This window comes from Palaemon carinicauda, chromosome 21 (assembly GCF_036898095.1).
Source record: "Palaemon carinicauda isolate YSFRI2023 chromosome 21, ASM3689809v2, whole genome shotgun sequence".
Classification (NCBI taxonomy): Eukaryota; Metazoa; Arthropoda; class Malacostraca; order Decapoda; family Palaemonidae; genus Palaemon; species Palaemon carinicauda.
The window spans coordinates 36,734,266-36,761,765 of record NC_090745.1 but is presented as its reverse complement, the minus strand read 5'-3'; the positions used below and the strand labels follow the sequence as shown (position 1 = coordinate 36,761,765).

The following is a 27,500-nucleotide window of genomic DNA, read 5'->3' as shown; positions in this document are numbered from 1 at the left end:
CACAGGATATACGAAATTTCCAACAGAATTTTATAAAATGCCCACGATTTTAATCCTACTGTGGAAAAACTGAAGAAACGGCCAATTAAGAAATTTCTAAGATAGAGAGAACTTCACCTACGATACAATTCTCCCGTTCAGAAAATGTACCATCGTTAACAAACCCTACATGGGAATTACTACATGTAAACTTTACAAAGGTACAACTGCAGAAAATATGTGTTGAGCTGGGACTAAAGAAAATATGTGTGACAAAAAACGAGCTCATAAATATGTTATTAGACAAATATAGATCTTCAATGACTAGAGTTGGAAGGAACAATGACGTCACACCCGAATCAAGTCTAGTAAATATCCAAAAGAATATTTCATCAGAATTACATGAGATTAAACAGCTGCTGGAAATCAAGACCGCCCACATTAATGAATTGAACGGATTATTAAAAGCTGCTCACTTCACTATAAATAAATTGAATGATCGACTTTCTACATAGAGGAACACGTTGGACGGCCACTACAACATCAAGTCCCCTCACGCACTGTTACTTCAGGAGATCCGATTGATGAAGATAAGGAGGAAGAAGACGACCAAGGGTCAATATTACTCGGAGACTCAAACCTATGCTATGCCAAATCAATAGACTTAGGAAAAAATTGCTTCATACGAACAATTAAAGAAGCAGATATTGAATTATTGAAGTCATGGGTATCTGAAAAGCTACATTGAAGACCATCACGATGCATCTTAGTATGTGGTATCCAGGATTTCATCGAAGAGAAAACTGTTAGCCCTATATTAGACAACTTGTGGTCTCTGGTTGCTGATCTTAAGCAGACCAGTGAAAGCATTGATGTGATGATTTGCCAACTTGGTCTCACACTGAAACCATTTTAATTTGGAGAAAGATTAAATTATCTAAATGATCAATTGGACACATGGTGCTCCAGTAACAGCTTAACTTTAATCAAATCAGAACTATCATTGAAGCTGGGAAATGGTGAGATTGACGACGCTTGCTATGACGTAACAGGAAGGAATTCTGTAATGTACTTGAACCAACTTGGTGCGACACGACTCCTTACAACTTGAGCCAAGCAGTGTGATCACTTTTCTTTGTGACAATTGGGATGATGTAAAAAGATCTCATCATAGGAACACCAATTCATCAAGACCTCTTCAAGATGAACCAAGAGGAAGCCATCAAATCAGAAAAAATATCAATTTAAATTCGGAGCAAAATTTTATTGCTACAAGGAGTTTACAAAATTACAATCGTTCTCGAAATTCAAACTCCCAAGGTTCGAGAACCGAGCTACGTGACATAAGTACTAGACAGTGCCATTCAAGATTTCATGAAAACGAGCGACCCTTCCAACAACATCAGCGACAACGACAACAATATGATGACTCAAACAGATATTCGAACCACCAACAAGGAGATAGAAGGAAAGGGTGTTCCAAATGTGGTGAATTTAACCATCAACAACTATCGTGCAGATACAACAACAGAATCCAGTGTGATAATTGCGGTTGATATGGACATAAAAGAAGGTAATGCCAAATGTATAACAATTTCTAGGAAATTAGCTATGAAATTATACCCGAAGGCAATTCCACCCGAGTAAAAAATAAACTAAAATCGCCTATTTTAACTATTGAACCTATAAATGCTCAGTCCCTTTTATCTAACAAAAAATTAAATTGAAATGCTCATTGTTGCTAGAAATATTGATGTTCTTTGTACAAGTGAGACATGGCTGCTGCCTAATATAAATGATTCAGTATTACACATTTCAAATTACACAATATTTAGAAAAGATCATGGTAAGGGTGGTAGAGTCTGCATTTATGATAAAAGTGATTTAGATACAAAATTAATATCAACTAATAACCCGGATAATATTGGAGTAGAGTATATTTGGATTGTAGTTCAATATAGTAAATTTCCATTCATCCGCATGCCCACAATCAATCATTTGATTATCTCATTAAAATTTTAGGCTATGTGATTTTGAGAAATAAACCTTTGTTTAGGGTGATTTGAATGAAAATTTGCTTATAGACAGTAAACTCGCTGAAATTATTAAAGCTAGTAACCTTAATCAAATGATTGATAAGCCAGCACGCATAATTTCAAACAGTTCAACATTAATTGATGTAGTTATTAAAAATAGACATGATATTATAGCTGATGTTGATGTATATGCATGTGAAGTAGCAGACCATGAACTTCTTTCCATTCAATTAAATGTAGCTAAAGCTAAGCGATTGCCATCATTCAAAACATTGAGATCAATGAGAAATTATAGTAAAGATACTCTCTGTAATTTAATTTTAAATGAATCAGAAATTAAAATCTAATACTTTTGACGGACGATGTCGATTATCAGATAAATCTATTTACAGATATTTACTACAAATTTATAAATATGAGCACCCCTATGATCACCAAAGAAATTACTAGACCTCCAGCTCCATGGTTAAGCAATGACTTGAAAGAAAAAATTAATATTAGGAATGAAACAAAAGAAATTGAAAGAAAATAGATTTGATAGATTGTTGCAAGATCAACATAAAGCTAAAAAAAAGATGTAGAATATTGTTTAAATGCAGCTAAAATTGAATATACGAAAAAGGAACTTCTCAACTGTAAAGGTGATATTTCCAAAACCTGGAAACTATTGATAAGATTATTCCTTCAAATAAAACATCAGAACAATTAAATTACGAAAATAAATTTGAGAAAGCTAATGAATTTAATAAGTTTTTTGCTAATGTCGGGAAACGAGCTTTTAAAAAATCGCAAGAAAATATTGATGAGAGAAACGTATATAATTTACAATCAAATGAGGTTATTAATATTAATGATAATGAACAAAAATTCAGACCACAGCCCGTCGATGTCGAAACTGTCATTCTTGTAATTAAAGATCTGAATGAAACCAATTCTACAGGGTGTGACAAGATTCCACTAAGATTCATTAAAGATGCTTTACCAGTCATCGTGTTTTACATTACTATAATCGTAAACACTTCAATGGTTGCTGGGTCATGTCCCCAGCTCTGGAAACACTCTATGGTAGCACCTGTATATAATAAGGGAGATATCGATGATGTAAACAATTATCGCCCCATATCCCTGTTGCCTATCTTGTCAAAGATTTTAGAGGAGATAGTAGATAATCAATTAACTAGATTCCTAGAAAACAACAATTGATTCAACATGGTTTCAGATCCAAGTTATCTACCGAAACCGCTCTTTTAAAAGTAACCTATTCAATCTATAAGAATATAGATAAGAAAAATCTAGTCCTATTAGCTCTACTAGACCTCTCAAAAGCATGCGATATTGTTCATCATGAAAAACTGTTAAGGAAGATGACCTTATACAGAATTGATGACTTCTGGTTCAGAAGTTACTTATCAAAACGAACTCAATCTGTGAAAATAGGCGACGTTATTTCAGATAAATTGCTTATCTCGTATGGTGTTCCACAGGGCTCAATATTTGGGCCAAAACTATTTTTGGTATTTATAAAGTATTTGGTAAATGTGATTCCTGATTGCACCTTATCTCAGTTTGCCGATGACTCGCAATTCCTTTTCTTTGGAGAGCTGAAAAATCTACCAGACTTTGTCAGCCGTGTTGAGCAAAGTTTAAAAGTGGTTAAACAGTATTTCGATAGTAATGGTTTACTGGTAAATACAAAAAGACGTTATTAATGTTTATTGGGACTAATCAATATATTTCTCAAATACCCACTGTAGTGATATCAAAATCAACTTTGATGGTGGAAAAATTTTTCCTGTTAAAGATGTAAAGAACCTTGGAGTCTATATGGACTGTTCATTGTCTTTTAACACACATATCGATAACCTCTGTACAAAAAGTGATTGGTAAATTGATGTATATTAACAGGGTTAAAGACCATTTCGATAAAGCAACCAGAATTATCATTGTAGAATCTTTAGTTTTGAGTCAGATTAATTATTGCAATAATATATGGGGCACTAAAAATAAACACCAATAATCAATTCCTTGAAATGGCGTAAGATAGATAATCAATATTACTTTAACACATGTCTCGTTTTTAAAATATTGCATTCCAATATTCCTGACAGTAAATGACGGCATGGTTAGCCGAACTAGACAAGCAAACGATCCGTTCATTCCAAGAACTAGTTTAGATATTGGCTCAAAGAGATTTTAATGTGAGGGGACCAAGAGCGTGGAATAAATTACTTATCTCAATAGAAAAAAAAAAAGCTATTGATAACCTCGTCCTTTTTAAGAAAAAACTTAGAGATTTTCTTCTTGGTACTCAGTAGTACCAAAATTACTAATATACCCTGATGAATTTAAAAGTTTTTATTAATCAATTTCTAATCATTGTGAGAAATTACTAATGATGAAAGATTGTAAACATATTGTAAAACTTTATTTCTATATTTTGTACTTCTACAGTATATTATGAACAATTATTTTAATATATTGTAATTAATACTAATTGTATAATGGTGATAAACGTATTATTATTATTATTATTATTATTATTATTATTATTATTATTATTATACACACACACACACACTCTCTCTCTCTCTCTCTCTCTCTCTCTCTCTCTCTCTCTCTCTCTCTCTCTCTCTCTCTCTCTCTCTCTCTCTAACACAATAGATCAGTTAAACTATAATCTCAACTTTGCAAACAAAACTCATTCGATCAAATAAACGTAATTCGTAATCTTGATAAACAAGCATTTGCACCATACGTAATACACTAATACGATCAAAAGAACACAAAAAAAAAAATCATGAAATAGTATTAGACTCTCTCTCTCTCTCTCTCTCTCTCTCTCTCTCTCTCTCTCTCTCTCTCTCTCTCTCTCTCTCTCTCTCTCTCTCTCTCTCGAACAGAACAAATTCATCTGATTCTATATGTACAGAATGATGATTATGGTAAATACTGGACTAAAATGGTCCAATTCTCAATATATCTTATATTCCATCTTTTCCTCTTTCTCTCTCTCTTTCAAACACTAATTATATACACACATCTCCAAACAACTTATCCTAGGATTGTACGGAAGAGTGTTTTTTTCTGGAAAAATAATAGGTAAAACTCCACATTGCATCCGAAATATAAATGGGTTGTAAGGACTTTCCTTGCTTGCTCGAGAGCAAACAGGACCGTTTCTTTGACTTATTGGTCTCCGACTTGGAATGGTATGACACCAAGATACTATTCCTGAAGGAACTGATCCTGGTAAATTCGACCATGTTTTGCAGGAGTCACGTTTCCTAGTCTCTTTGCTGACTTCAATGTTCATTGTTTTGCTAGTGGTTGCTTCACCGCATTCAAGTTTTTGGGTTGTAGTGTGATCTTAGAAATTGTAAGCATCTAACAGGTCTGAATGGAAAATAATTCTCTGTAACATTTCATGGTGCATTAAAGAATTATCTATAAGGAACATATTTTCCACTTAAATAACTATTACCTCCGGTTTCACAATGGGCTCCTCAGTCCTGAAATTTCGTTACCGCATTTCCATTATTCCACCCATTTAAATGATTGTGGGGAGAGGAAATGGACGGCATTCTTTCTACTTTGACACAAACCGTTGGATTTTATTTGGTTTCACTGTGTCCCCTTCTCACGTACTGCGTGGAAATTTAAGCATACCTTTTTTGTGTTTCAAGCACATTAATCCAAGGCTTGAATTGTATTCATAGAGGAATGTGCTCAATGTAAGGGTTATATAGTAGTTATTGGATTAAAAACATATGACATTTATTTGGGTATGGATTCATCATAATTATCATCAGGTACGCCTATGTTTGTACATGTATACACAGAAATATCCAAACCTATTCCAGTTTGGCAATCACGAATTACGAATATCTTTATATCAAATCAATTTCTTTCCGTTGTATATGTATTGTTTTAAACAGTACATACGAACTAAAAAAGATTGTGTCAACGCCCTTTGAACAAAATATGAGATTCATCACTAAATAATCTTTTGAATAGCTGGATATACTTACTGGAATGATTTCATGCGACGGTTTTGAGGTCTCTCATTTTCCACAACTCATCCTCCCTGTAGGTATGCCTTTCATTGTTATCAATAGAATGCAGATATCTAAATATATCTAAATACCTATCAAAGCTCAAACCTTTTTAAAGTAATAGAGTATTGAGATGGAAGTCAGTTAACAAGTACTTACAAGCACAATGTTTGTTTATGTCAGGCATTATCACAATCAAGGCAAGAAAAACGATAATTTTTTTTATAAGTATCTGTACCCATCTTCTCGTCCCGTATTTGTTTAAGTCGCATCTTAGAAAAAGCTGCTCTTGGTAGCGGTTCTTCTCTACCATCACGTTTACTACCTCTGGATCCATAGATAATTAAGTAAAGCCACATTCATTAGCACCTGGGATAGACCAAATTTGCTAGCAATGCCGGTTTTACCGACAAAATCAAAATTTCTGATTACAGTATGTCTCCTCCATGTTCCTACACATCACTAAATCGGGATATATTACTGTCACTTTCAGCTTCTATTACATAGTTTTCCTCATGATCATCATCATAAAAAGGTGCATCCATATTTTTTCAATGTAGAATATTTTTACCGCCATTTAATTCTCACTTATTTTCAGTAAGCCTACTGGAATTGCTATAAAAAAATTATGTATCTTTATCAGCACTATTTTCATCCATAGCAGTGAGATTGTATGCAATCAAATTTATAGACTATTAAATTTTACTTGGGCGGGTTTTGTTCGGTGACATACTCGGTAAAAGCTCTACCGTTACTGTCTCTCACACACATGATATAGGTTTCATGGGTATAAAGGCCCCTCATGAATGGCAGAGACAAGGGACAGTGACATTGCCCTAGCTAGCAGGACAATGCCTTAGGGACTGCCCATATATACATATGATCAGCACCCAAGTGCTCTCTCCACCCAAGGTAGGACCAGGGAGGACTAGGCAATGGTTGTTGATAATTCAGCAGGTATACCTATAGGCTCCCCCAAACACCCGATCCTTAGCTAACAAGGATTGTGAGGTTGCAGACACCAAAGAACCCCAGTCCAGCGAGTACCTGGCAGGGATGCTTCCAATAATCCACCATCAGTTAGTAATCATGCTGTTTCCATATGCATCCAAAACAGACAGTTTCTGAATTTTGATCCATAGAGAGAGCATATAAGGTTATAAATAAGTGTCGCTGACCTCTTTCAGGGGGTATACACACTTTCCTTGACATGTGCAGTTGTGTAAGGGTTGATGGTTAAATAGTCAATCTTGGTCTTGTATAACTAATGATCTTTGAATATTATTATAAAAAATTTAAAGGCACAGACTCATATATTCAGTGTTTAATACAGAAAAGTAAAACGTACCATTATAACCAGTGTCACACTTGCAGTGGCCTGCAGCAGTACACATCCCATGTCCATGGCAGTTTCTGGCGCAGGGGGGACCAATATAGAGATCTCGCAAAGCGAATTCTCCATCTGCAGTCTCACTTGGATTATTTTGAAACCATCTCAGCTGAATAGTCCTTTAAAAAAAGAATTTCATAGATTTTAAAGTATATTCTTTCAGGTGCGGCTTCACTTTGCTTTCAGTATTTATTTCATCACTTGATTCTATTACAAGTTAGTGTTTTCTAGGACGCTATTTTTATTATATTTTTTTACTCAGCAAAAGGCATTTTCAACTTATCTATTCAATCATCTCAATTAAAAAGTACCATTTGATCAGTATAATTACTATACTGTAAAATGTTTTGTTCTTTTCCATTGAGCAAAAATATTCAAAGATAATATCGTGAAAAGACTATATTAACTTTACTTTCATACGAAAATATAAGTTATAACTATTTTCCTTCGTACCCTTGTGCTAATCTATGATCGATAGGTAAAAGGATACGATTCCAAGGACCGTGATGGCCAGGTCTATAAATGCTGGGTTCTCTCGGTCCATTGCAGTAAAGTGCTGTGTTTGAGCATCCTTCATCCACCAAATCCCAGTTAATTCCACCATCTTTAGAAAACTGAAGGAAAACTGGATTCGCTTCGCTACTAGCGGAATTCTTACATCCAACACTGATCTGTGGGTCAGTTTTTTCTTTTATAAAAATCAAAATCCATCGGTTGATATTCATTTTGTAAAAAAATGTCTATAAAAAATATTTGTACTCTGTCTCAAAAAAAAATCTAAATTCATCTTACCTGGAAAGATATAATATCATTGATGTTCAGAGAGACAGGGTTTGTCATTGCCAAACGGAAAGGTTCTTCACCATCTACAATTTGTGCAAGGTCTTCGCTCTCGCAGTATTGGCTATGGTGATTACTGGTTATACTCATCCATGGAGATATTACATTTGATCCTTCCTGAGTGGTACAAATAGTTAATAGAATACTATCAAATGGTCACTTATAGAACCATGTAAGCAAATAAAAAATAATAAAAAATAGTAGAATAAATGAAATCTCTCATATACACTTACTGCAAAATCAGCCTGTATAGAACTCAGCTGAAAATCTGGTGCAATTCTAAGGCTGTCAATTGCCCATTGGTTTTGGCTATTGTGAGTGGGTTGCCAGATCCTAAATCGGACAACGCCTGCACCAACTTGCTTGTCTTCAAGATTAGCGTGAAATAACCTGAAAAGATTAAATATGTCATTGATTGCTCCTATGTATCAGTTTAGACAGCTAAAAAACAATATTGCAAAGATGAAGTTATATCTTTTCATAAATAAACTGATTAAATGTACGGTAAAGTTGAGTAAAATGGTCATATACCCTGAATCACAGATTGAATTCTGGATATAATTTGGACTCCTAAGTAGTTTGACCAACGAGTTTTAATAAAAATTTCATAAATTAAAATTTAGCCTGTTACTACTAAGTGTCAATGGATAATATCCAGAAATCACAGAACTTTAGGGAAAACATAATGCTTATTTTTATGAATGTAAATGCAGAAGAAAAGTTTAATAAAAATGGATCGCAAAATGAAATATTCAAATGGAGAAATAATATATGGTTTCAATATCATCATAGGTTAAAACAATTAGTATTTTGAAGATTTTGTAAGAGTGAAAGGTAGAGGAAATGCAAACCTGAGTACTAGTGTAAAGCAAAAAATCCTTGTGAGTCATCGTCGAATATGTAAAAAATTCAATCAACAGGTTAAGTTGGAGAAAGTAAATACCAGGAATTACCAGTGGCGCTAGAAGAGATGTACTACAATACAGTGCTTACCATACAAATGAGTAGCTCATCTGGGTTTTAAAAATATGTGTAAATGAGAGATAGTATTCATAAGAATAGAATAGTAAGATGAATAATCCTTCTTTTGTAAACCCGACCATAAAAGTTATATAGCATAGTACAAAAGGAACGTTTATAGTGTCCATAAATATGTGGTCTTCTATTTACCTGCTTTTTCCCTATTTTGCATCGGGTAAAGATGGTTACAATCTTAAAAAGCTTATATCGTAAATTGAAAAATGGAGGGCATTAAGAATTTGTGGTATAAATGTTATTTGGCCATGAGTGATTTGACGATATTGTGATTGATATAAAGCATGTATTAGAGTATGTGGACGGGAAAGCAGGCGTAATACAATAGACGATGAGTTTTCCTAACTTTTCAACATTTTTTTGCATCAATTTGGGATAAAAGAATGAGTAGGGAATTTTCCTATTTCGACTCCAATCTATGTTTCTATCATCTAATATATCATGCACTATTCCATCTTCTTCACTATTATTTGGCCCTAAAATCTCACTTATTTCCGTCAACAATTCATCCATTTCATCAAAATCATTTTCGAAAATCTCACTTATTACCATCAACCATTCATCCATTTCATGAAAACCATTTTCTACTTTAATAAAAGAATCATTCATACTACTTATCATTCTCCTATCTCTCATTCTGACAATCGTCATACTTTCTTTTATATCACCTAACAAAAAACCACACACGCTACAGGTATCATTCATACTCAGCCATGATTCATCTGTATAAGCACATTTATCTTCCATACTCATCATACTCACCTTATCAGGCCTATGCTGATTCCTACCTATACCTATAAATTTTTCCTGCACTTTATCCTCACTAAGAATTTTCAAATGGTTCTTTTTCCTATATTCAACTAGCACTAATTGCTTATACTCTAGACCTAACTTCTCATGCATAGTAGGTTATTCATTTCCAACCCATTATTCATCTCATTCTCACAAACATTGATCCTATTCCCTCCAAACACACAGGAGAATTCACCCAGCTGAACCCTCTTACTAACTAGTTTCCCAAATATCCTGGCTGACTTAATCCTTTCTTCCCACAAACCCCAGCTATATGCCCATCTATACCACATTCAGTACACTTCGCATTCTGTTCCCTACACATCCTCGCATAATTCCCATTCTTACCACAATTGCCACAAAACACATTTATACGATTACTCCTACATCCACTCGCTATATGCCCAGTTATACCATACTGATAACACCACCACTTTCTCTTTCTTATTCTCACTAATGCGATGCCCTGTCTCGCCACACCCGAAACGTGCTCCTAATGCCCATCTACACTCATTCTTTTTATGCCCTACTTTCCCACACCTATAACATTTCTCTTCAAGGACACAACTACCTGGCCTACCTCGCAGCGTACTGGCACCCCTATCTCTCGAAGCCTCATTCCATTGCCTAAACCCTTCATTTGTCCTCACAGGTATTCCACATTACTCGCCCTAACTCTCCTATCTACTACACTATCAGCTGCCCTCATCAGCCCTCTCCTAACAGCATCTCTAAAACTAACAAATTCTGGTACCCTTTCCTCCATTCCAGTTGTCACATTCACAGATTTACTTTCTTGCATACATCTATCTATCTCGTAAGCCTCAACTATCTCTAAGATATCATCCCATGTCAATCTCTCTCTCGTCGACCTCATTTTCTCCTTCCGTTTCAAATTGATAAACTCTGACACACTTTCTGGTACTATATTCAAAAACTTCTTCATTAGTTCCTTATTCTTATTTTTGCCTTAAGCCCCATACTTCTTCTTAGCTAACGCTTCCAACCTATATGCATACATCGATATCGCTTCACTCGCATTCATTCGGGCATCATCAAAATAATTCTTACGCTTATACCTAACACTCCCTTTCATACGTTTTACCTGTTCAATTATTCTCTTTATCATATTTTCATACTCAAAATCCCATACACTCATTATCACACTATACATCGTCAGCAAATACCGTGTCAAATATTCTATAACTTCCTAGTCCAAACTCTCTTACTATCACCATACTTAGCCTGACATAACCTTTCAGACTCCCTAAAAAATGTGTACACATCCCTACTGCTATGTTCATTAAACCCATCACACTTAGCTATCTCTCTCATAAATACTGTCTTACAAACTTCCTGAACTTCATTTTCACTACTATCTTCACTGCCTAATCCTTTCTTGTTTCCTTCTTCGTCATTTGAATACAATGAATCCAATTCAACACTTAGATTCCTATCTTTAACCATTCCCTTCTTACCCCTTTTCCTACTTACCACTTTCACCCATTCATCATCATCCTCACTCTCATCCAGACCTTTCTTGTTTACACTCTTCACATTACTTTTACTTTTCTTCTTATTCTTCTTATCACGTTTCTATTCATCTTTACTATACCTAATCCCTTTACCTTCAATATCACTATCACTACCATCCCCATTATTACTTACCCTAGCCTTCTCTTCCACTATCAACCCTTTACCCGAAGCAGAAGCCACTCCTCTGACTGAACCTTCACCCATGAACGTTTTCATCATTCCCATTACGTGCCCCATCATAGGTTCCATTCGTTTCTCCATTCGTTCCTTATTCTCTCGAATCCTCATCCCAAAACCTTCTTCCACTCTTTATACAGCTCCCTTAAGCGCTCTCTGTTCCTTTTGCATCTCCTCCTTCTCACAGCTTAACCTCTTTATTCTCGAGCAACAAATTCTCCTCACGCTCCTTACTCAGCCGCAATTCCTCCCTTAATACCTCTAATTGCCGTTCCATTTTCATCAACCTTAAATCTATTTTCTAATCCTATTCTGCCCTCCGTTCAAGAGTCCAGCTACCAATCCCACCTCGAAAGTCCCAGTTCGTGGGCCAAAATGATGTGGTGGAATGTCACAAAAAAAAAACCCTTACTGACAAATGCCTCAGCAACACAAAGTTTTCCCCTAACTTTATAACCAACCAGACTCTTTGACAGAAAGGAAATTAAAAGTAAGCATGGTCCAAAAACTATATTTCTTACAAACCAAAAATAAATCATAAACCAAAATAATCGCACTTACACTTTATCTTACAAAATAAACCTAATCATAAACTTAAGACTAAAACACAGACCAAATAACCATAACAGTACTCAATCTGTAAACTATATATAACAGTGCATCTGTGGACACAGAAACTGTCCCAAATATTTAGAAGAAAAAAACAATACTTGAGGACACATTCGCTGAAACCAACACCAGTGCTTAAAACACACACACACAAAAAACACAAACATAACACTTAAATATGTTTGAGTAGTGTCCACACGCGGGTCCACGGTCTTTCACAGCCCACTGCCAACTCTGTGGCAACCGGAACACTTACTGGTAACCTGCCACACCCACCTCAATTCATTAAGGCAATGAATATCATCATCATATGAAGTGCATTCCAAATCATTTCCGTTTACCGCAACCGTCGTCAACTTCTTGATTTGTATTCCAAAGTATAATCCAATCCAAGTCCTCAAACAGTCCACATCGTCAATACCTATTTCAATCATAGCTGGAGATGGTAGCTTCAGATGTCTTACACAAGAGTCGTAAGAAGTGGGAGGAAGTACGGTTTGTTGAAATAAATAATCACTTCCAATGATAATCCAAAATAATGAAAATATACATCAAGAATCTAAAACACAACTGTCTCCTGCCACAATCAATAAAAAAAAAGCATTTGCTCAAGACATTCACCACCATCCTAGCCTCACTAAAAAATATAAACAAACAACTTCAATTATACCAAAAAGTCTTTCTTACAACAAACAATCATTACACTACCTCTCGCTCGCAGACACGCCCTCTCTCTCTCTCTCTCTCTCTCTCTCTCTCTCTCTCTCTCTCTCTCTCTCTCTCTCTCTCTCTCTCTCTCTGTATTTGGCAAACAACAAAATATAAGAAAATAAAACAAAAATTAATCCTTCTCATTTTAAGAGAATTTAAATGCATGTATGAGCTGTACCACATGCATATCTAACACTCTTGTACACTGTAACGGTATTTCTGCTTTATTGTACACTTTTGTTATCGCTCTCCCCTCACACTGATAACTTGTTAATGTCTGTATATGCTTGTCTTACTGTTTGAATTTTTGTACTATTCTTGGCAGGAAGGGGTTGTATATATACTGATGTTCCGTCCAAATAGAATTAGTTACATTCACTCTGCTTATCAGTTAATACCTAACTGATGCCTCTGCACATTGGTGACCACTGGAGTGTTCATCTCCCTCTCGCTTTCCCCACACAGCTCTGTCTTATCTTTTAATGATGACGCCTTTACAGACTGACTCTACTATCAATGCCATGCCCCTGAAACTACTGTCCTTTGCCAGTAGAGAAGTGTTCGCCTGGTTCCAGTGAGCTGAAGTCTAGTTTTGCATCAAGGGCGTGACACAGTCGAATACCAAAGCAGATTACGTTCTCGCGGCGGTACCCGAAGACACTTTCCTGGAAATCTCCAATTGGCTGTGCTAGCAAGGGGAACACCCATAAGGTACAACGCCCTCAAATCATACCTCCTGGAGCAGTACACGCCATTGCCAGCTGTCCACATAGAAAACCTTTTTCAACTCTCTCAACAACCGTTGGGAAACCAAAGGGCTTCACTCACCCTCATGGAAATGACCAGTATCGCTCGTCTGCAACCTGCCACAGACGGCTCTCCTCGTGAAGTGAATCTTCTGCGTACCCTTTGGGTACGGCGTCTACCCAAACCTGTACACGCAGCCATCCTCGATGTCAATATTTTGTTCCACCGGACCTGATGACCAAAGACGAGGCCTTTATGGATAGCCACTTCACCACCTTCAAGTCTCCATCAACGCCTTCACTTCTGTTAAAGTAGACTACTATTCAACATTGACTGAAACTGACGTGAATACGGTAGGACTCAGACGCCCACCCCATGATGTGACGAAGCGGCGACACAACCGCCCAGCACCCACTGCTCACTTATACCCCAACCAATGACCTTAACAGCAGCTTACTGAGGCCTTCGGCCACCACAATTATGCTACTACTACTCCAAATAAGAGGCTGCTGTGAAGAAATGTGCGAATGGTTATCAGTGGCCAAAATTCGTGTAAGTAGGCCATCACTTGCAGCTGTCAATAATCTTTTCTTTTTACTTGACACAGGGACGGGCGTGTAATTTTTGGTAGACACAGGTGCTTGCTGTTCTCTTCCGCCAAGGCCACTCTCCAAGACATGACGTAGTCTGTTTAAGTTGGCTGACATCTGCCTGGTAGCTGCCAACGGATCTACGATAACCACCCACAGTTATAAAACGCTCAAATTATTGTTTGGAAGTGCCAAATATCTTTGGAAGTTTCTCGTTGCTGACGTCACATTGCCAATCCTCGGTGCAGACTTCCTTTCACACCACCCATTAGTTATTACAGATTCGCATTCCTAAAGCCACCTTGGATGTCTCGGCAGCTGAAATAGTGTATGGCAAGCCCGTTGGTTGTCCCTGCTAAATTTTGTCGCTCTGCAACCTTGTCTGACAATATCCAACTCCTACATCCCGTTGTGGGAAAATTTACCTCATGCCACCAGACCTACAAGCCTTAGCTAAGCAACACATATCGACAGATCTGCACTCGGCAACACATTTTCCTGTAATATGACACTAGCAAGCTACCGTTAACACCCCATTACGTGGGCCCATTCCTCATGATCCGTTGTACGCCTGAAGCATTCTTCCTCAACATGTGTGGCAAAGAAGACAGGATCTCCATTGATTGCCTTAAACCTGTATATCTTCTGCTAGATGATCAACTTACAGTAAGCCTCTCAAGAGCATGGCACCCTACTTCACATGTATGTCTTTCTTAGGGGGACGAGCCATCTACCCCACGTGTATCGTACATGCTTGTTCACTGTAATGGTATTTCTGCTTTATTGTAAATTGTCATTATCGCTCTCCCCTTGCACTGATAACTTGTAATACCTGTATATGCTTATCTCACTGTGTTTGAATTTTTGTGCTGTTCTTCACTGGAACGGGTGGTATATATACTAATGCTCCATCCAAATAAAGTTAGTTACATTCACTCAGCTTATCAAATAATACCTAACTGGGGTCTCCGCACAGGGCATTAATGTAAGACAGGGTATCGAGTCAACTCACTTTCATAAAGTTATCAAATTCCTGAGTAAGAAAACATTTGGATCTGCATATGTGATGAAAGAAGAACTGATGCTCTTAGAAAAGTGTAGAGGAAACACAAAAGAAGAAGAAAGATGGACGACAATAAGGTACCCAGAGGTGGAAATAGATTTTATTTCAGAATTGCAGCAAGAATGAGAACGTTCTAGATTGGTATGACAAATTCCGTGAGAATTTTAATAATGAGGTCGGACCTTAATATCCATGAAACGCAAATGTGTAAATTTATGGGTGAATATTGTAATGTATTTAGTTGGTTTGATCAGATGGTGATGACACTTTTATGTAGGTGCTGTGAGTGCCAAGTGTGGTATTTATTTTATTTCACTTGTGTTGACCCATGAATCCTCAGTTAAGACATGTATGACAGTTACAAAAGTGTATGTTTACTTCCAAGGGGTTATTTCCAGTATGGAGAATGGATAATTGGGGAAGAAAACACTAATACATTCTTGCATATTCAAGCACACACACACATGTTGATATATATATATATATATATATATATATATATATATATATATATATATATATATATATATATATATATATGTATATATATATATAAATGTATATATATATATGTATATATATATATAAATATATATATATATATAGATATATATATATATATATATATATATATATATATATATATATATATATATATATATATATATATATATATATATATATATAAATGTATATGTATATATATATATATATATATATATATATATATATATATATATATATATATATATATATATATATATATATATATATATATATATATATATATATATATACAGATATACATATGTACACACACAAATATATATATATATATATATATATATATATATATATATACATATATATATATATATATATATATATATATATATATATATATATATATGTATATATATATATATAGATATATATACATATATTTATATATATATAATTATATATATATATATATATATATATATATATATATATATATATATATATATATATATATATATATATATATATATGTGTGTGTGTGTATATATATACATATATATATATATATATATATATATATATATATATATATATATATATATATATATATATATATATATATATATATCAATTTATATATATATATATATATATATATATATATATATATATATATATATATATATCAATTTATATATATATATATATATATATGTATATATATGTATATCAATTTATATATATATATATATATATATATATATATATATATATATATATATATATATATATATATATATATATATCTATTAGTATATATATATACATATAAGTACATATGTAAATATATATAAATAAATAACTATACTATATCTATATCTATCTATCTATCTATCTATATATATGAATAAATAATTATACTTATATCTATATTTATCTATCTATCTATCTATCTATCTATCTATCTATATATATATATATATATATATATATATATATATATATATATATATATATATATATATATATATATATATATATATATATATATATATAAATATATATATATATGTAATGATTAGAATAGTAATATTACATGTTTAAAACAAATGACGTAATATGTCATGTTGGTTGGAAGAGCTGGCCGTGAGATTTGCTATGGTCAACTCAAATTGTATACAGGATGTAAGATGCTAAGTTGTCATTCTTTCTTAGTGTCAACACATTATCTCTTCGTGTGAAAGTTTGTGACGTCACCGGATGCAGGTGTCTTCCGATTCCGTCACTGAGCCAAATTAAAGCAAGTGTACGATATTTGGGATATCAGTAATTTGTTCAGTTCTTATCTAAACTTCACCAGAATTGGTCATGTGGACCAACACAGCTTCCTCCAGTGATGGAGATGTTTAACTCAGTTGTTTATATACAATAAAACTTAAAAACCACTAAGATGTGTTCAATAAACCATTTAAATACATCTGAAAACAACTCATACTCAAATGTGTGCTTAAGACAGTAGCACACCAATAAATGGTGGCAGCGATTAAACTCAAAGACAGCGATTAAACTCTAAGAATTAGAGAAATATCTTCAAGACTTCAAAATAAATAGCTGTAAAACCAGAGATATATCTTCAAGACTTCAACATAAAAGCTGTAAAACCAAAGAATGATCTTCAAGACTTCAAAATAAAAGCTGTAATACCTGATAAAGATCTTCAAGAACTCAGAACTATCTACAAAAATCTACAATTTTGACTAAGTCCAACGGAAATGCTAACACCAACATATGTTAGTATACAAATAGAATCTTCAATCAACATCCTAGGAAACCCAAGGACTGGCATTCAACTATTGCAAAACATATCCAGGAAGACCTACATTCTACAAGAAACTAGAACGAGACATCGCTAACAAAACATCAAGAGAGAGAGAGAGAGAGAGAGACGACTCGACTTCATATATAAGCTAAGTACAAAGATTTTGTATTCATTTCAGTTTGTGCAGTGAAGTGTAGTTATCACAAGTCGTTAGTCAATTATTACTGGGGTGAGTGAATTCCTAAACTTTGTTATAAGAAACTCCGAATTCTCATTTAGAATTTTTCTTTCTTTGTGCTAATTCCTTTTTCTTTCATAAACTCTTGGGGGGAAATGTATTGGGATTAGTAACATTGTTGGGGGAATTTTATTATACATATGCGTTTACGCAGTGGGCGTCTGTACTCATATAGATATTTTGATAGGATTGAAAGGGGTCAAAGAGATAGAAAAAAAAAAGAATACAGCAGTCATGGCTCCTCCTGTCAGCCCTACCCCTGGACCTAGTGGTGTAGGCCAGGCTAATCCTCCTCCAATTGTGACGCTTGTAAATGCCAGGTCAGCAATCCTTCCTTTTCAAGGCCGTGTCAACGGGTTCTTGCCACAAAATGTGGAGTCATGGATTTCATCCGTTGATGCCCATTTAAATGCCAAACAAATCGTAGATCCTTTTGTACAATTACAAGAAGCTAAAAGTTTTATAGATTTTTCTAAGGGGGATGCGAGTGCGTATTTAAGAGGTGTTTCATTTCAGGAAGCAGTTACTTGGGATGATTTCAAAGTTAGGTTACGCGCGATCTATGGGGGTGAGGAAGCTTTGGATGTAGTGTTAACGTTACGAAATACACTTAATCAAGCCACTATGAATCGGCTTAATGTTGTTGAGAGAGCAGCTCTCATAGCTGATAGGCTTAACGAATATCAGGACATTTTAGGTAATTCCACTTGGGTTACTAACGATAATATCTCCGTGAAAGATTTTTTACGATTAATGTATTTAACTTGCATGACACTTATGTTGCCTGAAGCTTTAGTACGGTGCTTTGATAAGAAGTTAATGCCTGCAAGTACGGAATTGGATGTCTATAAACAGATAAAGAAACACATGTCCAAGTGTCCAGATCTCGATCCCGTGTTAACTCAAGTTTTTGCTAAGAATGAAACAAAACCACAAACAGTGAACGTAATTAACAATCCAGTAGCGGGAGTGACGTGTTACAACTGCAAACGTCAAGGTCACATAAGCGCAGACTGTAGAACGAAATTTTGTTCAGTTCACAACACAGGATCACATTCTTATAGTTAATGTTACGCGCGTAAGACACAACAATATCCTAGAAATACACAGTCAATTCCACAGTCAGTTCCATATGGAAATAAAAAGAAAAATCCTCATTTTAACAATAAGAAGAAACAACAAAATGTCAATGCAGTTCAGAGTCCGAAACAAACAAACACTTCTTCAAATATCGCTGAGCCTGGGCCGTCAAACCAGACCTCGCAAAGTCAGCCTAATTTTCAGAATGTGCAGAGCAAAGCAAATACCACATAGTTAACTCTAGAGGGGAAGAGAGTGATGTTGGGTCAAGGTCATTTATGTCAACATCAATAGTATTGAATAATCAATTTAATGTTTTATCAGATAATTGTGAGACAATAGATTTTCCTATGAAACACACGGCCGAATTAAGTAAAACAGTGCATGTTCCCGTAGATTTGCAACGAATTCATACAATAATAAGCCAAAATGAGTTACGGCCAACCTTATATGCTGTAAATTTAGAACACAAATCCTTTACGTTATTTTTTGACTCTGGTAGTCCACGTAATATTATGGATTTGAAGACGCATCATTTGTTGTTTTCGAACTTTCCGATTGAAAAATCAGGAATCAGACTTTCAGGTATAGGAAATAATGAATTAAACGTCATAGGCATAACTCATATTCAGTTCAGAGTCGGTAATCGCACGTTTGCCGATACATTTGTTGTTGTGAAAAACATTAATATGTATCCAGCTGTAATTATAGGATACCCATCTATGGGAAATCAAAACATTATCTTAGCTCCTGCAAAGCACGGCGTGTATATCAAAGGGAAATTCTATAAGTCTTCTAATACTTTAAAGTCAGTTTTGGATAAAAAGGAGACGACAAATGTAACCGTAACGTACGTTGAAGAACCAATAACTTGTCTCACTAATAAAGAAATAATGTACGCGACCCAGCAGAATTCTCGTTCACCCGTAATATCATCTTGCACGCAATATATCGAACCAAACATACCTTCGAATTTAATAGTGCAAATAAAGAAAACACTACCGGGATCTGAAATATTAATCCTTTCCGATACTTTGAAAACCAACGGATTGTCTGTCACACAAGCTATTTATACAGTAGGCTCACATCAGCAATGTAATATCGAAGTCTGTAATCATTTAAATAACACTTTAGTAATTCACAAAAATCAACATATCTTGGATGTAGAAGTTTATAAACATCGTATTCTTACCGTTGCTGAAATCAATCACTCTCAATCAGTTGCGGATGAATCCCTTTTACGATCTATTAAAAATAAAATCAGTAAGGACATTCAAGACGAAGAAATTCAGCAGAAAATTTTTGAACTTTTAAATAAATATACAGATGTCTTTTCCACTACGGATGGATCCTTAGGAAAAACAGATGTGATCGAGCATCAAATAAGGTTAAAAGACAAACAGAAAATTATATATGTACCCTCGTACAGACTCCCTATGAAATTCCAGAATGAAATAAATGATGAAGTAGGTAAAATGTTAGAGGAAGGAGTCATTAGAAAATCAAATAGCCCTTATAATTTTCCTTTAATAGTTGTACCGAAAAAAGATCGAACATGGCGTATCTGCGTCGACTTTCGTCGTCTAAACGAGGAAACGATCCCTGATCGATTCCCAGTGCCATGTACTGACGATATTTTGTCTTTGTTAGGTCAGAATAAATATTTTACCAGTTTGGACTTACTTAAAGGCTTTCACCAGATATCATTAGAAGAAGATAGTATCCCATACACAGCCTTCAGCACAGCCAGGGGACATTATGAATTTTTACGGATGCCTTTTGGTTTACGTTGTGCTCCTATAACATTTACAAGAATGATTAACATAGTGTTTGGAGACTTGTTAGGGGATATATTGCATGCCTATATGGATGATCTTGTAATCTTTTCCAACACCTTAGAGGAACATCTACGTAAGTTAGAACTAGTACTACAGAGATTAAGACAACATAACTTAAGGGTAAAGATTAGTAAGTGTGAATTTTTCAAAACAGAATTAATATATTTGGGTTTCATGGTGTCAAGCCAAGGTCTTAAAGTAGTCCATGATAAGGTGTCGGCTATACGTAATTTTCCCATACCTACTAATGTCAAGGGAATACAGCAATTTCTGGGTTGTAGTGGATATTACAGGCGTTTTATACGCAACTATTCAATAATAGCCGCTCCTTTAACTGATCTTACGAAGAAGGGCGTAGATTTCATATGGTCTGAGCAACATCAACAGGCGTTTAATACTTTGAAAGATGAACTGTGTAGTTCTCCTATCTTAAAATTTCCTGACTTCGGTAAGGAATTCTTCATTGCAACAGACGCCTCAGACTTAGGAGTAGGAGGGGTATTGCTTCAGCAATATGATAAACAGTTTTTCCCGATAGCTTTCTATTCTCGAAAATTGAGAACTTCCGAAAGTAAGTATGCAGTAATAGACAAGGAAGGACTAGCTATTGTTAATTCGCTAGTGCATTTTAAGTTCATAATTTACGGTTATCCCGTTAAGGTTCTTACTGACCATAAACCACTAACAGAGTTCTTTAAAGGCTTCAATCACAGCCCTAAACGAACTCGGTGGCATTTAATCATTCAAGATTTTGGCGCAAGAATCGGGTATTTACCTGGGAAAGCAAATATCATTGCGGATGCATTATCACGCAACCCCGTGTCATCTTGTACGGAGTCTTTAGCTGAATTAATAGATATATCAACATCCATGCCTATTGTAAAAACAATATCTGAACAAGAAGATTTAGGCTGGAGTGCTGAATTGTTACAGACTGAGCAAAGAAAGGATCAGAAAATAGAAACAATTATAAATGCTTTGAAAGGCAATCATAAAGAAAAAGAATATATAAAGTATAAGCAGCAGAATTATGTAATCAAAGATAATATTCTGTGTAGGACTGTGACAAGGAAAACCCGCAATACACCACATGTAACTAACGACCAGGTAGTAGTACCAAACTCACTTGTTTCCACTGTCCTGAATTGGTTGCATTCAAATCCATTACATGGACACCCTGGGTTCTCATTAATGTCACAGAAAGCCAAATCATTGTTTTATTGGCATACAATGCTTACAGATATAAAAAGACACATAGCTAATTGTCGCACATGTCAGGAAAACAAAGGGCATACGAAAACACCTGTTAGCTTAGGAGCTTATCCTGTTCCCAATCAACCCTTTGAAAGAATACATTTAGATTTGTTAACAGGATTTTACGAGTCAGACAGAGGGAATAAGCACCTCTTAGTGATTATAGATGCTTTAACTCGATATACAGAACTAATAGCGCTTAAAACTAAAACTGCGATTGAATGCGCTAGGAAGTTTTACGAGTGTTACATTTGTAAACATGGAATTCCACACATGATAATCTCAGACTCGGGTGGTGAATTTAATAATCACTTTCTTATCTCATTGTGTGAATTCCTCAACATAAAGAAGGTTAATACCATGATATATCACCCAGAGTCGAATGGGCTAGTGGAAAGAGCAAATAGGAAGATATTAAATATATTAAGGGTAACACTAGGGGGATCAGACCCTAACTGGGATATTGCAATACCGGCGGCACTGAGTACTCTGAATCATTCATATCATATATCAATTAAAATGTCACCGCATGAAGCATTGTATGGTACCCCAGTTAGAACACCTTTCCATGTATTAACGCCTACAACTAATCTATCAAATCCTTTAAAAGAATGTATAAATGCAAGTATAAGTCGATATGATATCCTTCGAAAGAATTTAGAAGAATCACAAATCATAATGAAAAGGAATCATGATAAAATAGCGAAACCAACTAAAACATATACCGTGGGTGATAACATCTATATTCAAATCAATGTCAGAAAAGGGCTCAACTATAAACTAACACCTAAGTTTGAAGGCCCATTTAACATTTTGGAAATATTAACGGCCAATAGGTTTAGAATTCAAAACGTAGCCCAACCCACGGATGAGAGAATAGTACCATTGTCTCACATAAGAAATTAAAAAGAAGTGAGGAAAAATTTTAATTTTTGTAACTAAAAAGTTTTCTTTTTAATACAGGAGTAATTACATATATTTTTTCTCGTTACAGGTTTCCAAGATGAATTTTTTGTTGTTGGGAGTGATATTGTTCGCTCAGACATTTTTTTCGTATGGGATGAGTTCTAAGACTAAGAATATATATTTTAAATATGGCAATATAGTTGAAAGACAAGAAGACATTTTTATTACATCAACCAACGTAATTGTCGAAGTGCATATGCAAGCAATTTTTCTTCAAGAGAATGATGTCACTAGCTTAAGAACCGCCATTTCAAGGTTTTCTGCATCATTGGATGAGTTGCATAGGAGACATTTTCATTTGACTACTAAGAGTTTGCTTGGATCAACATTAAAAGTTGCAGAGATGCTATCTGATGACTTAAAAAATAAGACTGGAGAGACAGGATCTTTGGCTTATGACCTTTTGATGTGGACTGTAGGACACGAACAAAAAGAAAGACGGAATCCGTTCATTTATGCTGCATTAAGCATCTTTGGGTCTGTTGCAAGTTTAGGTTTAGGACTTTCCAATCGTCTTAAAATTAGTAATCAAAATAAGAAAATTGAGTTCTTGACTCATAAAGATGAATTGATTATGTCAGAACTAAGGGATCAGTTAGCTTCAATCAATAAAATTATGGATTTGTTAAATGAACATTCAGATAATATCGTTCAAATTATGGAAGTACAGGATTTGTTAGCAACATTAACGTATTATGATTCAAAGATAGATCACATACATAACAGAATTGCACATTTCATTGAGAAATCCAAGGATTATGTAGAAGCTATCACGTTAGCAACTAAAGGTGTATTGTCGCCCCATTTGTTGCCTATACGTTACTTAAAATTGGTTCTGGAGAACACTAGGGATAAACTAGGCTATGTTCCTTTGTTAGACGAACATAGGTTAGAATTTTATTACAGCCTAATTACAGTAAACGTAGATAATAACAAGGTTAGGATTACAATTCCCTTTGATTCTTCTGATGCCTGGCAATCTTACAGGATATCACCATTTCCGACTTTCATGACGAATCACTCAAATCCAGTAATATCCAGTTTGACAGGACACGTATTGATTTCCCCAGACAAGGAAACATATACGGTCATTAAAGACTTAAATCAATTAACTCACTGTTCAGACGCAATGGATAGAAAAATATGTACAGCTGACTCATTTGAATTCCGTAAAAACTTGATGGATTCATGCGAGTTAGGTATAGTGCTAGACGGTGCTCTCTCCCATACAAGTGAAAATTGTCTGGATAAGCTTTATCCCTTTGACAATAAAGAATTCAATTGCAGACTAAATAATGGCTCGTGGATACGATACGACAAGGACGGCTTCAATGTATCATGCCCTGACGGATCCACATCCTACAACCACATCTTCGTCGCAGCAGATGGCTGTATCGGGACTTCCCCGAATTCCATGGTGACTGGCCTACGGACAATCATCAGAGAACGTGCTTACTTCGCGAACTTCACGTGGACCTCTACAACGCCCGCACTTCCTCTCCCCTATAAAGGAAGTGTGGCGAAACGCTTAATGAAACTTACCGAAAAGGACCACCTGTCGCCGACTTACAAAGAGATTCTTCACCCTATATTACTAGCAGGTTTATTTGGAACGGCGTTAATTTTTATCGCCGTGAACATCCTTGTTTGGCGTAGGTTACGGCACAGCAAGCAGCTACAAAGGAACGAGTTGAATAGCCCTGACAATACCCCTTACTTGATCCAGTTCAAAGCTGTATGAGTGGCCACCTCATTCGCTAAGGGAGTAATTTGTCAGGATGATGTTTGTATGAAAAGCTGATTAGTACGCTAGTAATATGTAATTAAAGAAATTCTCTACATTTGCATTGTTAAAAATACATTTAAAAAAAAACATTTAAAAAAAGTAAATAAAATAAAAAAGGATATAAATCATTTTTTTCTCTCGGCATCTAATAAAAATATATAAGCCGGAATGTTAAAAAAGAAAAGAGAAAAAAAAAAAAAAAAAAAAAAAAAAAATATAAGATATATAACAGAATCTATGGGCATCTAATAAAATGTATCAGCCCTATATATAAATATATATATATATATATATATATATATATATGTACGAAACCGTGGTACGTGTACGTACCAGGAATTCGTATTTGTGCACTAAAAATTGAGTATCTTGTTTCTGACAAAGGTAACAATTATTCTTTATCAAGTTACCGAATCATTTGTAAGTCAGAATTTGTTTTGTTTTTTGGTACCATGTAATCATTTGCTAGCAATGTACCATATATATGATCTTGGTTTTATCATGCATTTTTCTTTTTGCTTTGGTAATATCTTTTTTGTATGCATTATTGTTATTAGTTTTGATGTGCCTATTTGGACATTCGTCCTCAGTTGGATATAGCTAGTTTTGGACAATGAATGATACGTATGTCCAGTCACACCTAATAACCATGTTTCGGCTTGTTGTTAAATTTTTGTAAAAAAAAAAAAAAAAATTGAGATAGCTGGCCGAGCATATGTAATGATTAGAATAGTAATATTACATGTTTAAAACAAATGACGTAATATGTCATGTTGGTTGGAAGAGCTGGCCGTGAGATTTGCTATGGTCAACTCAAATTGTATACAGGATGTAAGATGCTAAGTTGTCATTCTTTCTTAGTGTCAACACATTATCTCTTCGTGTGAAAGTTTGTGACGTCACCGGATGCAGGTGTCTTCCGATTCCGTCACTGAGCCAAATTAAAGCAAGTGTACGATATTTGGGATATCAGTAATTTGTTCAGTTCTTATCTAAACTTCACCAGAATTGGTCATGTGGACCAACACAGCTTCCTCCAGTGATGGAGATGTTTAACTCAGTTGTTTATATACAATAAAACTTAAAAACCACTAAGATGTGTTCAATAAACCATTTAAATACATCTGAAAACAACTCATACTCAAATGTGTGCTTAAGACAGTAGCACACCAATATATATATCTATATCTATCGATACACACACGTATATATATAAATATATATATATATATATAAATATATATATATATATATATATATATATATATATATATATATATATATATATATATATATATATATATATATATATATATATATATATATATATCGTCGTAGTCGTCGGCGCCCACTCGTGTCCGAGTATTGGGTTCTGTCGTTAGCCATCAGCCTCCTATCTGTGGGGTGGGTGCTTATGCCTGATGTGGCTGTTAAGTCCTAGTCTGTGGTGGAAGAGTCGCGGACAGTGTTCACAAGGGAGGGTAGGTGGTGGGCGAGGCTGTTCTAATCGCTCTCTCCTTCTTCTCCTCCTAGCCTCCTCATTTTGTCTCTTCCTCTCCTCGAAGTCCACGGTGCCATGGTGTACTGTACTCCTCCAGGTTTTCCTGTCCCTGGCTGTTTCTTCCCATGAGGAAGGATCGATGTCAGTTAGAGCCAGGGTGCGCTTTAGTTGATCTTTATAGCGCATTTTCGGGGCACCTCGTGGTCTGGTGCCCTGGGTCAGTTCTCCGTAGACTATATATATATATATACATATACATATATATATATATATATATATATATATATATATATATATATATATATATATATATATATATGTATACATACATATATATATATATATATATATATATATAAATATATACAGTATATATATATATATATATATATATATATATATATATATATATATATATATATATATATATATATATAAATATACATATATATTTATATATATATATATATATATATATATATATATATATATATATATATATATATATATATATATATATATATCTATATCTATATCTATCGATACACACACACACATACACACACACACACACACACACATATATATATATATATATATATATATATATTATATATATATATATATATATATATATATAAATATAAATACATTTATACATGTATATATAGGTATATATATGTATATATATAAATTACTATATATATATATATATAATATATATATATATATATATATATATATATATATATATATATATATATATATATATATATATCTATTTCTATCGATAAACACACACATACATATATATATATATATATATATATATATATATATATATATATATATATATATATATATATATATATATATATATATGTATATCTATACATATATATATATATATATATATAATATATATATATATATATATATATATATATATAATATATA

The 27,500-nt window shown here is 34.3% G+C and overlaps 2 protein-coding genes across 2 annotated transcripts in view; one reads left to right on the top strand and one right to left on the bottom strand.

The window, feature by feature from the left end:
* LOC137615495 (reelin-like) overlaps positions 1-11,948 on the bottom strand; it is a 62,342-nt gene extending 50,394 nt beyond the window's left edge. The window contains exons 1-6 of the mRNA XM_068345418.1: positions 11,753-11,948; positions 10,512-10,650; positions 8,531-8,687; positions 8,250-8,414; positions 7,911-8,128; positions 7,416-7,576 (exon numbers count right to left, since the gene is read on the bottom strand). Coding sequence (XP_068201519.1) covers positions 7,416-7,576; positions 7,911-8,128; positions 8,250-8,414; positions 8,531-8,687; positions 10,512-10,650; positions 11,753-11,948 — 1,036 coding nt within the window. The remainder of the gene's footprint in view (positions 1-7,415; positions 7,577-7,910; positions 8,129-8,249; positions 8,415-8,530; positions 8,688-10,511; positions 10,651-11,752) is intronic.
* LOC137614836 (reelin-like) overlaps positions 1-27,500 on the top strand; it is a 596,609-nt gene that overhangs the window by 228,049 nt on the left and 341,060 nt on the right. The gene's annotated exons all lie outside the window — the stretch shown is intronic.